The sequence below is a fragment of the Opisthorchis viverrini genome (assembly GCF_000715545.1).
Source record: "Opisthorchis viverrini unplaced genomic scaffold opera_v5_346, whole genome shotgun sequence".
Classification (NCBI taxonomy): domain Eukaryota; kingdom Metazoa; phylum Platyhelminthes; class Trematoda; order Opisthorchiida; family Opisthorchiidae; genus Opisthorchis; species Opisthorchis viverrini.
The window spans coordinates 106269-120548 of record NW_008752004.1 but is presented as its reverse complement, the minus strand read 5'-3'; the positions used below and the strand labels follow the sequence as shown (position 1 = coordinate 120548).

General features: G+C 46.7%; 1 protein-coding gene across 1 annotated transcript in view; it reads left to right on the top strand.

The window, feature by feature from the left end:
* Window positions 1-14280, top strand: part of T265_15089 (hypothetical protein) — a gene marked incomplete at both ends in the record, with an annotated part of 52052 nt that overhangs the window by 5031 nt on the left and 32741 nt on the right. Inside the window, one exon of the mRNA XM_009176538.1 lies at window positions 1467-1602. Within this exon, the coding sequence (XP_009174802.1) occupies window positions 1467-1602 (136 nt within the window). The remainder of the gene's footprint in view (window positions 1-1466; window positions 1603-14280) is intronic.

Genomic DNA, 14280 nt, shown 5'->3' with positions numbered 1-14280 from the left:
CAAACCATTTACACTTGGTGTTTCGTCAGTCGCTTGGCGAAGGCCGCCTTTCGTCTGCTTGGAAGGAAGCGATTGTCACGCCAATCTACGAAACTGGTGACCGACCGTCGCCTGGCAGCTACAGGCGCATAAACCACACAAGCGTGCCCTGCAAGGTGATGGAAAGTGTTCTGAAGCGAGCTATACTAGACCACCTCACTTCCAGCAACCTGACATCTCCAGCTCAACACGGATTTCTCCCACACCGCTCTTGCGTGACAAACATGCTCGTGTTTATGGACAGCTTAACCCAAACCACGGACGAAGGACTCATATCGGATACGATATTTTTTGAAATCAAAAGCATTTGATAGGGTCCCACACGCCCAGCTGCTCCAGAACCTCGAGTTTTGCAGGATTCAAGGAAAAATCTTTCGCTGGATCAAGGCGTTCCTATCAGACAGATCATTCAGAGTGACAACAGGCTCGACCTACTCTTCTCCAGCGCCGGTCTCCATTGGAGTTCCTCAAGGCTCCGTCCTGGGACCATTTTTGTTTCTGATCTACGTCAACGGCCCCCCAGATGTTCTTGCAAGTCCATGTCTACTTTTTGCGGACGACTTGAAATCCTGAGTTCCAATGCAAACCACGGACGAAGGACTCATATCGGATACGATATTTTTTGAAATCAAAAGCATTTGATAGGGTCCCACACGCCCAGCTGCTCCAGAACCTCGAGTTTTGCAAACTTGTCCTTCTCACTGCACCATGAAAAATCAGCCCAAAAGGCCTTCGCCATTTTACGGATGATCCAACGCACCTTCTCCCGTATTATTCGCATCGACTTCCAAATACTCTATGGGGCCCACGTCAGACAGCTCCTGGAATGCGCCAACCAAGTTGTCTACTCAGGACTCACGAAAGTCGTCACCCTCATTGAGCGTGTCTTGCGAGGCGCTACGAGAATGGTTGCTGGACTCAAATCCGTGGACTATGAAACAAGTCTCGCGATGATCGGTCTCTTTCCCCTGGTTGTGCCGTCGCCTCGGAGGGGACCTAATTCTTACTTATGCCCTGTTTGAACAAAGCTTGGCAAGAACAAAAGTGACCCGGGAATCGTGGTTAATAGCCTCGATCCTGTGTATCAATCCGTGTATCCGTGATTCACAAATTTGCACGACAGAATATCGAAACCAATGTCGAAAGCACCCCTCGAAACCAAAATGCTACACTTGAAAATCATAATCCCGTCATTTTATAGTGAAATACTGGTGGTGTGCAACTCAACCTAAAAGGGTACCTAATCAATCGCCCTGTGTTTTGCTGGTGACTGACGTCATTGTTTGAACGCATTAATTTTTGAAGGTTACAGGCCCATTTCGACCGCTTTCGGTTCCTAATGGCCACTTCTCCGCTCTCGTCGGTCGGGCTGTGTTTGCCAATAATTCTGCCACTTAGGAGTTCGGTGGACCTCGTGAGCTGCTTAGTGTTGTGCTGAATTCCGACCGAACTTCTTGAGTCTAGGACAACGAATCTGGATATATTTGTCGATTGTGACTTCGCCCTCAAATGATTTCATGGAGCATTCCGGCTTGGCTTGTTCACCTTCCTCATCAGCCTGCAGTAAGTCGATATCGTCACAAGAATTTCGCGTTTGGCAAATTGCACTTACCGGATTGCTCTGCTCTGCAATCGACTGACATCTTTTAGCACATTACATGATGCGATCAGTCGCTGGTAACCTTAGAAAGCTTGCTGCTTAGTCCTGATTACCGTTGTCTGCGATTGTGTGATTGAATGTCTCTGGTTGATGCTATTACCGAACCTTCGTAAACAATTTATCGTTCGTCCCATACAAATTGGACCTACATTATAAATACCTCATTTTCGACTGTATGGTTATACATAGTCGCTGAATGGCGCTTTCACATTCATGTATATAGAACGTGTAAGTCGTTGGGGATTATATTTTTAAAAACGTTGCACTTTGGGCAAAGAGAGTACGACTGGAACAAACACTTGAAAGCGCTGTCGCAGTGCATAGGAACCAAATCAAGGTTCTATTTGTTGTTGAAATCCTACGAAGCCTTTCACGAACTCCTCATAGGTCACAAAAATGAAAAATCAAAAAGCTGTGGTTATGGTGATATTCAATGTCGCCTGTTTACTCACTACCAGCTTACGGCTCCTGGACCGGAATTATTCAGGTCTCAATGGGCTTGATAACATCGAGTTCGTCTAGAAACCATATTATCCCTGCTAAATTACCTGGCGATCCTTCTCAGGAAATAGGGTCCATATGTACTGTCCAAAGATAATCTAAGCGGGGAAACCTAAACTAACCAAGTATTTGTGATCCAAATAACTTTTGTTCTGGACTTATTGAGCTTCTTTCGAGTGATAGCTCCAATAGAAGACAGTAACATAGTAAAAATAAGCAGGGAAAGCAACTAGTGAGTTGGTTAGATTTATACATCTGGTGATACGTCGGTCAGTGTCGGAGCGTATGCTGAAGTTATGCTCGGGCCTTCTGGATGGCCCTGAAGTGTGCCATTACTTCCAGGTGGCGTCGATGCTCATGTGACAGGGTCGTGAATTCCTTACTGGTTTCGAAGAAATGCAACACGGATACCCACTGCCATTACTCTCCGTGGTACACCAACGCCTGAGGCCTGCAGCAACCAGGAACCAGACGTAGGAAGCTGTACCCCAGAAAAACACTGCCGACCCAATATGCGAACAAACCATGGATAGTTGTACTTTGGCCTCTGAAACTAACAGCCAACGTGGAATACTTCAATTGTTTCGTTGAAAATGCCCCGCAAATTGCGCGCTTGCATCTCTGAAATGGTGCGGGTCATCCCCCAGAGTCACCGTAACGTGTTGAGTTTCGCGATTGATGTGCTTTTGAGACATTCCGCAGATTGATGGAATAGTGTATAGGTGACGTCATTATCCGACCGTTTTTCGTGGTTGGCAGATCCCGAAACTAAACTAATTCATCACTCTTCTGGACTCCGTACTGCTCGTACTGGAACGAGATAACCTCATCTGCACAGTACCGGAGGTTCTTGTGGCACTCCAATCCGTTCAGCCCTGAATATGAGGCTGCGGTGGCGCCGCTCGAATTTCGGAGGAATATTCCACCCGGTCCCGGACATACTTTTGCACGTTAATTATCAAACGTCAAGGTGAACTTGATGTCCCCGTTGAGTGCTATGCCTGGTAGATATGGAAGTCTAAGGAGTACTCAAAGATTATTTGAGTTGATCTGTGCTGCCGGCTCCGGAAGCTTCGGGTGGGCGAACCATCAGGGATCAGTGGCATGACTCGGTGATAAAGAAGGACCTCTCGACTGTTGTGCCGAGCCATTTGAACTACAATGCTCGTGGCTACCTACCACCCACTTGTGCCGTCGAAGTGAACCTGGAACGTCCTATGACCTGGGAGGTTCATGACTGTTTTCAAATGCTACCGAGCTCTTGGTTGGGATGTCACCCTACCTGCACGCTTCAGTGATTGGGATGAAGTTTTACGTCTTTTCTCATTCATTTACCTCCCGAGGAAGGTACATTGTCTCGGACAACCGGGGAACACTCACCGTTGTGCCAATTTACAAAACGGCCCGTATTACCCGCAGTAATCACAAAGGGATCAGCTTGACTCGTCCTAACGCGTTTCCCGGCTTCATTTGTCCTTTGTCGCCTCGTGCGGCCCTCGAAGCGTTGACTCAAAAGCAGTGAACGGGATTCCGGGCTGGTAGTGTTTGCTATAGGCAAATCTCTGCCATACCTAAACAAGGTATATTTAACTCGACCGGCTCCTATGTTCTCCACACGCCTTCCCACCAAGGAATGCCCCGGGCTTCTGTGAACAGGCTTGCGGGCGTGTGTGAGTTTAAGGAAAGCTCTCCAAACGTTTCCGTGCACAAACCGGTGTCCTACAAGACTATCCATTCCTCCCCGTTTCGTGATCGATAAGGTAACGGGACGAATACTAAAAGGTCTAGAAACCCTGGTTTTAAATTGCCGCTGATGAAAACCTTGTCGATGCGGAATATGCAGACTATAACGTGGAGGAGACGCAGTTTTCATTCCTTCCTTTGGCAGGCGCTTTTCGCCCACAAAGTTTGAAGTCATTCCTCTGGGCATCATTCACTGAACACGCCACTTACGATCCAGGGAGGTGTTCGTAGTTGAGGAGCGTATCTTGGAAGTTGTTTAGGTTCTGCTTGTAGTGTGATAGATGATGTCAATCCAATAATCTCTATGACTCGACTTTTGTTTATTAATTTGGAGCACCGTGGTGTCAAAGAGATATATCCTTAAATTTCAAGGAATGGGAATCAGTCCGCAGTTCGGGCTGTTATGCTGTGTGGTTGTGAGACGTGGCGCATGCGAGAAGCGGAACCTTGACGCCTTCAAAAACTCGACAACCGTTACTTCAAAATCGGAACTCGTGTCGGTTGGTGCCGGGGAATCCGAGACGAGGCGACTAGAATAGGAATTTCCGGTCACGCAGCGGGGGATTTAATCGAAGAACGTGTCCAGCGTCAGCGGTCATGGTGGTTTGGCTAGGTACTCCGCATGCCAAACAGTCGCTTCCGGACGGGAGCACTGTTTTCCATATCCAGTTCAGAGTGGCGGAAGCATAAATGTGGCCAACTTCCGGTGTGGTGGAGAGGTTTGAAAGAGATAACGGAAAGTCCTGGGTGTTGTTTGTGCGACTCGGCTTCCATGATTTGGGCCGCGTGATCCCCACGGTGCTTGGTTGGTGACGCTGCCAGTTGATACCAGTGGTATTCCTGTTTTCAGTTTCTATTGGGATTTTCGGGACGAGTGTCTTGAGGTTTAGGCACCTCGGAATTATTGTGGTTGGCTAGAATTGAGTCTCCTCCACAGCCAATCTTTTCTTCACAGTGAGGTTTCAAATAAACAATGTTTGTATGACAGTAAACATCACTGTTTTGGGTCTTTAATGTTGACACCTTGGTACATAGTTTCCATATGACCTGATGAAAATACGATGGCTCAAATTTAGCTGGGTTGCCCGAACCTAGGTTGAAGCAATCGAAAATACAGATTCGGAATCGAATCACGAACCTTCCCTTCTCGCCTCAGCCACCGGGCTCTCTCGATTTGTCACTCCAAGCAGTACTTATTCATGCGCGAGCCTTCAAATGGACCACATCCTGATATGTTCTTCACCGGCATCGGCTGTAAACAGTCGCCGGGAGCATCGAGGAATTGAAACGGGAATAGGAGATGCAAGGATCATCAAATAACCCGAGAGGAAGTCGAATTCCTTGATACGAGACCGCAGCGTCGACCCCTGAAACTCATTAACGTCGTTCCTCTGGGGCTTAAAGCGACTCTAACTGACCTCTAATGGTGTAACAGAGTCTTTCACACCCCCTATAAAGATTAGCTGCTTTCGGTGGGTCATCAGTGGTCCACCTTAAGTGTGCTTGCTCAACAGGTCGGCATCGATTAGATTTAGCACCTCGAATCTGTATGGCCGTTTGCCCCATAGTGCCCTCTTCGCCCTCCTTGTGTGAGATGGGGACGACCCAAATTTCCTCGGTCAGTGGATTGGCAACGAAACATGAAAGACCGTACCAGTCAATCAGTTGCGTTGATAAGTGCCGTCATCCAGGATGAGGACTTCGAGACAGGACAAACTGGTGGTTGGTGCCCCTAATATATATGGCTGTCACACAGCGAGGAGAGGTCTAGCATCGAAGCTGTCGCTTAACTGCGCAGCTCTCCATCCATGTCATACCAAACAAGCAGAACCATTCGACCTCAGCGAACTGATTGGGGCATCGCTTGCAACACATAGCCCTCATTCCCTTAATATCTTTTTCCTCGGCGTCGCCGCTGGAACCATTGCATTTCTCTGTACGATTTGTGTGCCGGAAAACTGGGCTCAACTCAACTCAACCTCTTCCTCGTACCGTTACACCTTACGGAATGGCTCCCAAGCCAGTGTGACCTGCGGCATGATTGCATTTTTCAAGCCAAACTATCATGTCAAGGTGACAGTTTTGGTCTGGATGGAAGGATTACGGGTATTCAGCAGAAGTGAATTTGTGGAATCAATACTTAACCTTTCAAACGATTGGGTGGATTCAGGTAGTTGTCACCTAAAAAGGGCTGTGAAACCCTTATTTCTGCTCACAGCATGCTTTGCGATAAGATTAAATGTGCCTTACATCGTTGTGTGAGAAAGTGATGCAGTGTAGTGATACGTCTCACCAATTTTCGGATTCTAGTCGTTCATTCCAGTCATGTTGTCCTTGGAGCTTGTATGTAAGCGTTCAGCTGTAGCACCCTTCCGGTGCCTAGCTGCCATGCCACCCGAAGGAAGCACGAGGGCTGGGATACTGCCAGGTTGCCCAAGCCTAGACAGGGGAAGTCGAGTGGCGGAGGTTGGATTCGAACCGCGGACCTTCAGGTTAGTAATCCGCGCTCTAACCACTTCGGCCATCTCGCCCCCGTGACCGTTCAGCATAAATAGCACAGGAGTGTCAGCCACCAGCTCCTTCTTACCTACCAGGCCGATAAACAAGCGGCGCAACTGAAAGCAGATCAGTTCGCTACCGCTGGAATTCGTCTCTTCTATTTTCTTCCGATGTTTCGTCGCACACATGCAACTGATCGCTGAGTCATGTCTATCGATCTCTGGTACCAGCCACGTCCCCTCTGGGTGTCCTTACCCAGGTGAATAGCAACTACTAGCGTGGCTCTGTTTGCACTTAATGGTACTTCGCTTCAATACCGTTGCATGAATACCATTACGTGAAAAAGGCTGTCTGAGGAAGACTCGGTTGATTGGCATACAGAGCACGCGATCAGACCAGCGCAACCTATGGAGTGTAATCTTGAGGTGGATTATGAGGACTGATGCGGTTAACCAAGTAGACATTTGTCTACGTCCTCAGTTGGCTCATCCGCGAGCCTGGGGTCTGGGTTTGGTCAGTATTGCCGCAGCACTCTACACTTTGCAAGTGTGAAGCGCAAAACCGTGAACTGTTAATCTTGAGGTGGATTATGAGGACTGATGCGGTTAACCAAGTAGACATTTGTCTACGTCCTCAGTTGGCTCATCCGCGAGCCTGGGGTCTGGGTTTGGTCAGTATTGCCGCAGCACTCTACACTTTGCAAGTGTGAAGCGCAAACCAAACCGTGAACTGTAATTATTTAATTTATCTGACAAGTTTTGCGTTGCGACGATATCAGATCCAAGAGGAGCTATGTCGTCTACATGATAATCATGCACGGAAAGGGTATTACAGCTGAACGATTGTTATAATATTTATGAGCGTTGTCTGGCACTACTCGGTGGAGAGCGTACCAGAGACCTTTGTGCGTTCATAGGAGTTGGCACACAGCGAATTAGTGCAGCCGAGAATTTGTGGGAAATGTCAGAATGCCTAACGAACAACTGAACCAAAGGCAGCCACAGGTTAAGGAAGTGTGTTACAGCTGGACTATTATATAGACAGGTTAAGAAAGACCTCCATTTGTGGTTGCTGGAAGCAGCATCCCTGTCTCAGAATTTATCGGAGGATGAGCATGTTCATCATCATCACCGTCATCATCCTCGACAGCATGACATCAGTGTTCAACACCGATGCTTCACTGCCGTACAACGATAACTTATTTGAGAGCCTTATTGTAAAGAAAAGAATAAAGGTGGACGGGGAAGGGACTTGGTGCTAGCTTAACACAATCATTCCGAGGTGCCTACACCTCCAGACATTCACTCAGGCAATCTGGATAGAAACTGACAACAAGAACGCCACTGACATCGGTTGGCAGCCATATCTTGTAGTGTCTCCGACCAGGCACAGTGAGGATCACGCGGTCCCCATCCTGGAAGGCGAGTGGCACCGACAGCACCCAAGCGTTTCGTGATCTCCTTCATAGTCCTCTGCCAAGTCAAGGGTTGGCCACCTCTCTGTTTACGCCACTTTGAATTGGGCATGGAAAACAGCACTCTCTTCGGCAAACGATGGTTCGGCATACGTAACACATGTCCCAACCAACGCAGCTTCTGGTCCTGGACACATTATCCTGTGGAAGTACCCGTTACACAACCGAAAACGTGCTTTCTAACTGCCTCATTACGGATTCGCCGACACCAACCCACACGAGCTATGGTTCTGAGACAATGAGTGTCGAACACCTGAAAACGTCTCAGTTTCGCTGCTCGAATAGGCCAAGTCTCACAGCAATACAACAAGACAGCCCGTACTGTAGCTTGATACACACGTCCCTTCAGAGCATGTTAGCAGTGCATCCTCCCTTAGGTTGGAATCCAGCTTGGTTTTCACGGATCTGCCTTTCTCTGTGGTCAGCCAACCTTCGATGGATGAGACTAGATACCATTTCTACCGCTACCAGACTAATGCTACAATGGTTTCCACCTGCTTGCTTGTCCGTTTTGAAGGTAGGAATCGATTATTGATCCGTTGAGTAGAATGAGAAGACTTCGCTTAAGGATAGGCTTTATTCAACATATAAGCACAGTATAGGCTGGAATGACAAGTGAAAGTGAATTAATGGAAATAGCAGTAAAGCGTAACTTTCACTACATTCACTCCGGCAGGCAAAATGTCAGTTGAACCTAGCAGAAATGTGTTGTTGGTGACAGTAAATGAACGTAGTGCGGATGAACAATTGAAAATGGTTAAAGTAATTTTTAGTATTTTGAGGGTCTGAATGGAACACTGAAATAACGTTTCGTCGTGGACGCAAGAAAGTTTGTAACACCTGATCTAGACTTCGCGGCTACGTAAATTGTAGGGACGAGTGCGTTGCTGTTGCATCAGAAGATTCTGAGCATTTTCTGCATTTTTCTGCTCGTTTTCGGTCTGTTTCGAATCTCTGGTAATATCCCGGCATTTCTTCACTGTTGTTATCATCCGATAACATTGAGATTCGAGCTGAACATTTTCTGATCCCCTATCGCCACCTGCGGGTGCGAGTTGAAGGATGGAAACTGTTTGGTCCCTACCGTCCTTGAGCCGAATATGGGCATACTCAGGATTGCATTCTAGTAACGTCGCTTCTTCCACAATTGGGTCATATTTTGATGTGCGGTCAAACGACTTCACAAGGACAGGACCTGGTGATGTTAGCCAGCTAGGCAGAGATGGTCCGTACGATGATCGACGCTCGTGAACAAACATTCTCTCATGTGGCGTTGAATTAGTAGCCGTACAGAGTAACGACCGAATGGCATGCAGAGCATCGATGAGCATATGTTCCCAATGTCCAACGTCGAGATTACGAGATGTTAGACCGAGTGTGATAGCTTTCCAAAGCGTTCCGTTTAGCCGTTCCACTTGTCCGTTGCCCTGGGGGTTATAGGGAGTGGTTCTGCTGGTAGCTATATGCCTGCTATGCAGAAATTCTTTGAGTTCGACGGACATGAATGAAGGGCCTCGGTCCGAGTGAATATAGGCTGGCATACCGAATATTGAAAACAGTTGACATAAACAACTGATGAGTGTCGATGCTTTCATATCCGGACAAGCGAAAGCAAATGGGAATCGCGAATACTCATCTATGATCGTTAGCAGATATTTGTTACGAGTAACCGAAGGTAAAGGTCCTTTAAAGTCGATGTTCAGGCGTTCAAACGGCCGGGTAGCCTTTATTAGTTTTCCCTGTATATGACGATGAAACCGAGGTTTTATTTGCGCACATACCCTGCACTGTGCGCCAACGGCCCTAACTTCGTTCAACGAATATGGGAGATTTTTCGATCTGACAAAGTGAAACATTCTTCGGACTCCGGGGTGGCATAACGAGGTATGTATGGTCAGCAGTTCGGAAGAATTAGACACGGAGCTACAAAACTGGCGGGATAGTGCGTCGGCAGCTTGATTCTCTTTGCCCGGACGATAAACGACATCATAACTGAAGGGAGAAAGTTCGATGCGCCACCGTAGTACCTTATCATTTTTAACTTTACCTTTATGGTTAGTATCATACATAAAGGCAACAGATCGTTGATCCGTTATCAACTTGAAGTGATTACCAATGAGGTAATGTCGCCATTTTCGTATAGATTCAACTACTGCATACGCCTCCTTTTCAACAGCGGAATGGCGTTGCTCAGATGGAGACAGTGTTCTGGAGAAAAAGGCCACTGGTCTTCCGTTTTGATTTAGGGTGGCTGCGATTGCCACATCAGACGCATCTGTCTCGACTACCAACGGTTGTGTGTAGTCGATAGAAACAACCAGGGCGTTAGCCAGTTCCGATTTCAGTACGTGAAACGCCGTTTTCACCGATTCAGGTAGAGGAAATATTTGGTTGTGCACGAGTGGATAAATTTTATCAGAAAAATGTGATATCCAGTGCGAATAGTATGAAAACAACCCGATCGCTCGCTGTTGGGATTTTTGGTTACTGGGTAGCGGAAGATTGCGGAGTGGTTGCAATCTATCGGGGTCTGGTTTGATAGTACCTTTAGATACTTCATAACCTAACAACCGTACAGTTCTTGTACAGATTGTACTCTTTGCTTCATTGAAAATGAGTCCGAAACGCCGCGCCACTTCTTTGAACTTGGCTAAATTAGCATCATGTTCTTCCATAGACTTACCACATATAGTGACATTGTCTATATATGCAAAAGTGTCAGCCAGTTTCTCTTTGGCAATGATTTCATTAATTGTGCGTTGGAAACAAGCAACGCCGTTCGTCACACCGAAGGGTATCCGACAAAATTGGTACAAATTGCCATCAGCCTCGAAAGCAGTATATTTACGTTCGTCGGCGCGGATAGGAATTTGATGATAGGCACTGCGTAGGTCGAGTGTGCTGTATAATTCATAACAAGCGATCTTTTCTATCATTTCATCGATGCGTGGGAGTGGATACGCGTCCAGATACGTATAACGGTTAATTGTTTGACTATAATCAACCACCATTCGTTTCTTGTGACGCTCGTTGGTTGTGACCAAGACTTGAGCGCGCCATGGTGACGTTGATGGCTCTATAACTCCATCACGCAACAGGGTATTTATTTCCTTGCGAATAAAAAGTTGATCAGGAAAAGACTGACGTCTGGTTTTTGTCGCGACAGGTTTACACATTGGTGATAGATTCTGGAACAAAGTCGGTTCAGGAACCTTAGCAGCTGTCAAATTGCAAAGGGAAACAGGTGGTCGGGAACCGCCGAATGGTATTTCTAATCCCTCGTGCAGGTTGAGGAAGTCGTGACCGAGCAACACATCAGCACATAGATGCGGCAGAACGGATAGCCTGACATTTTTGTAATCGAAGTCTTTTAGCTGTAGGTGCACCAGACAATGTCCAAGGGTATCACTCACAAAAGATGTGTTAGCCATAGAGATTTTGCTTCTTGATTCAAGTACTCGCCAGCTATACTTATTGACGACTGATGCTGAGATATAACTCTCAGAACTACCAGTATCGACTAGGGCTTGGAGACGGACACCGTTAACATGAACATGGCTAATCGCTCGTTGTAGGCATACGGGAGCAGACGCAACAGTAAGCGCCGACAACAAAGATTGAGTAGTCGCCGTCTGTGGCTTGATTTTCTGTTTGGAACGACAAACTGACTGAAAGTGACCCTTTTTACCACACAGCTTGCATATGGCATCTCTGGCGGGACAGGCTGTTCGCGGATGTCGGCTATAGCCACAAAAGAAACATTTATTAGTTACCGCAGAAACCAGGATTGTATCTTCTGACTGGGCTGTATCTTGAATTAAGCCACTTTGTGGAGCAGCGTTGCAAGGGTTGGATGAGATGGGTACTTGATACGACAATGCCTGTTTGTATGCCGATTCTAATGCTTTAGATTTTTCTACGGTTTCACGTAGCGTCAACGTATGGTGCTCCAACAACCTCTGGCGGATTTGAGTAGACTGAATGCCCGATATAAATGCGTCCCTGATAGCTTCGTCACGACGTACATCGCCTATCACACTTTGATAATTACAATCAACAGCTAACGTCCGTAACTTTTGCACATACTGATCGAGTGTTTGCTCATTGTCTTGTTTGCATGTGTGAAGAACGTGTCGAGCGAAAATTTCGCTTTTGGTGGGGGCATAGATTGAACAAAGAGTATCGACAGCTTCTTTGAAAGTGGTGCGCTCAGAAACGGATTTATAGACAGAAGGAGAAAGATAATTGATCAAAAGTTCCAGTTTGTCCGGATTATGCGTCTCAATACAAGATAAAAAATGGGAGAATGTACGATACCAGTGAGTCCATTGGTCGGTTGCATCAGGAGCGTATGGATCCGCGTCAAATCTGGTTGGTTGAGCAAAGCGTTCCATGGATGAGAAATAATATGTTGAATAAATTGTAGTGGGAGTCGATGACTTAGTTAATCGATTATTGATCCGTTGAGTAGAATGAGAAGACTTCGCCTAAGGATAGGCTTTATTCAACATATAAGCACAGTATAGGCAGAAATGACAAGTGAAAGTGAATGAAATAAAATAGCAGTAAAGCGTAACTTTCACTACAGGGATGATTGTTGATGACCCCCATTTTGTGAACATTTTTCTCTTCAATCCTCACCAATAAATAGCAGTAAAGCGTAACTTTCACTACAGGGATGATTGTTGATGACCCCCATTTTGTGAACATTTTTCTCTTCAATCCATGCGTCACCAATAAGTTTTGTCAAATGGGTTACTAAAGCTTTTCCTCCTTCGTCCAGTAAACCTCGATGTGAGCCGTCTGGTCCTCGTGCCTTCTCATTTTTTAAGGATTCCGCCTAATTGATCTGTCCTGATGGGTAATTAGGGTTTATGTTGCATTTGCCCGCATGCACTCCTGATGATCTGTGTTGCAGGAGGCTTACTAAGCTGTTTTGAAATGTCTGATTTTTCAAATCGGCGTTTTTACACATGAATTACGTAGCATTTTACTGGCAGTCCTTCCCCCTATGCCAATGGATCGAATTAAGTGGTAGGGTGCACAGTTTCTGGTGGCAAAGGCCTTCTCCTGAGCTTCCGTTGTCCACCAGAGCTCAGTCGTTCCTTGAAGATGTTTAAGGGCTTTTTATGCGCCGTCGTACGCGTTTTCTGCTGATATGAAGTGCCAGCACTAACCAGGTCTAGCGATCTCAACTATATCCAATGTTCATTTTATCGTATCGATGATGTGGGACGCCTCTGAACGACGCTGGTTCATCGCTACCGGCATTGTTTTGGAGTAGTTAAAAGAATAACGAAGGTAGCCGTTCGGCCGTAATACCCTTTCGATGCCTAGCTGCCATGCCCCCCCCCCCCGAAGGAACCACGAGGGCTGGGATACTGCCAAGTTACCCTAGCCCAGACAGGGGAAGTCGAGATGCATAGGTCGGCTTTGTACCATGACCTTCCGGGCAGTTAATTCGCACTCTAACCACTGAGCTATCCCGCCTTTTTGGAGTAGTTGAGGTCTAGTTGTGGTTGTCCTTCGAAAATGATGAATTGACATGCTTTTAGTTGATTCGTGGGGAAAGGAGGCCCGAAGGAAAGCGAGTTGTCACGCGTGTTTGCTCTACTGTTTGTTCGGGGTCAACTTGTATGTTCCACAAAGAGCGACAGTCTTTAATTTCGGCTCTCCACTGTTGTTTGGTGGCCACGTGGTCTAATTGGGTTCACGGTTGGTTTGGCGCCAGGTTACGATGCGAGCGTTTGTGTTGAAAATTCATGCTGAAAAGAAACAGTTGATGGTCAGCACGTAACTTGGGAAGTGGCTTCCCGTTGCATGTACGGTAAGCATGAGCTTCGAATCGACTGCCTAAATGTGATTCCAAAAAGCTCAGACGACTTATTTTGGCATTCATGTCGCATCTGAGGGTGATCATGTTAGTGCTCCCTACTTGACGAATGAGTCCGAATAAATCTCGATAAAAGTATTGTCAACGTCAGAGCTGCAGTCCGACGAAGCAAGACTGACACTACAAACACGCCACGGTTTTTTGTTGAGTCCCATTGAGCTTGATCAAACTGGATAGCCTAACGACTCGAAGATGACTGTTCACCGAACTATAATCCAGTGAAGCGCATTCATCTTCGGGACTGAGTACAAAAGTAGATAGTTCAGCGGTTAAGGTGTAAACTCACTGTAGTAACGGTAATTTCCGTCAGCTTAGTTCTCGGTCTGAGCCTCCCAAGCTAGCGTTCACGTCAAAACAAACACCAAAGGTGCACAAAGGTCTATTAACGCCCAAAACGAAATCAGGAACAGTTGTACAGCGCTTCGTATATATAGCGTAAGCGGCTATAACTTTCTGGAATTTCTGACGCGT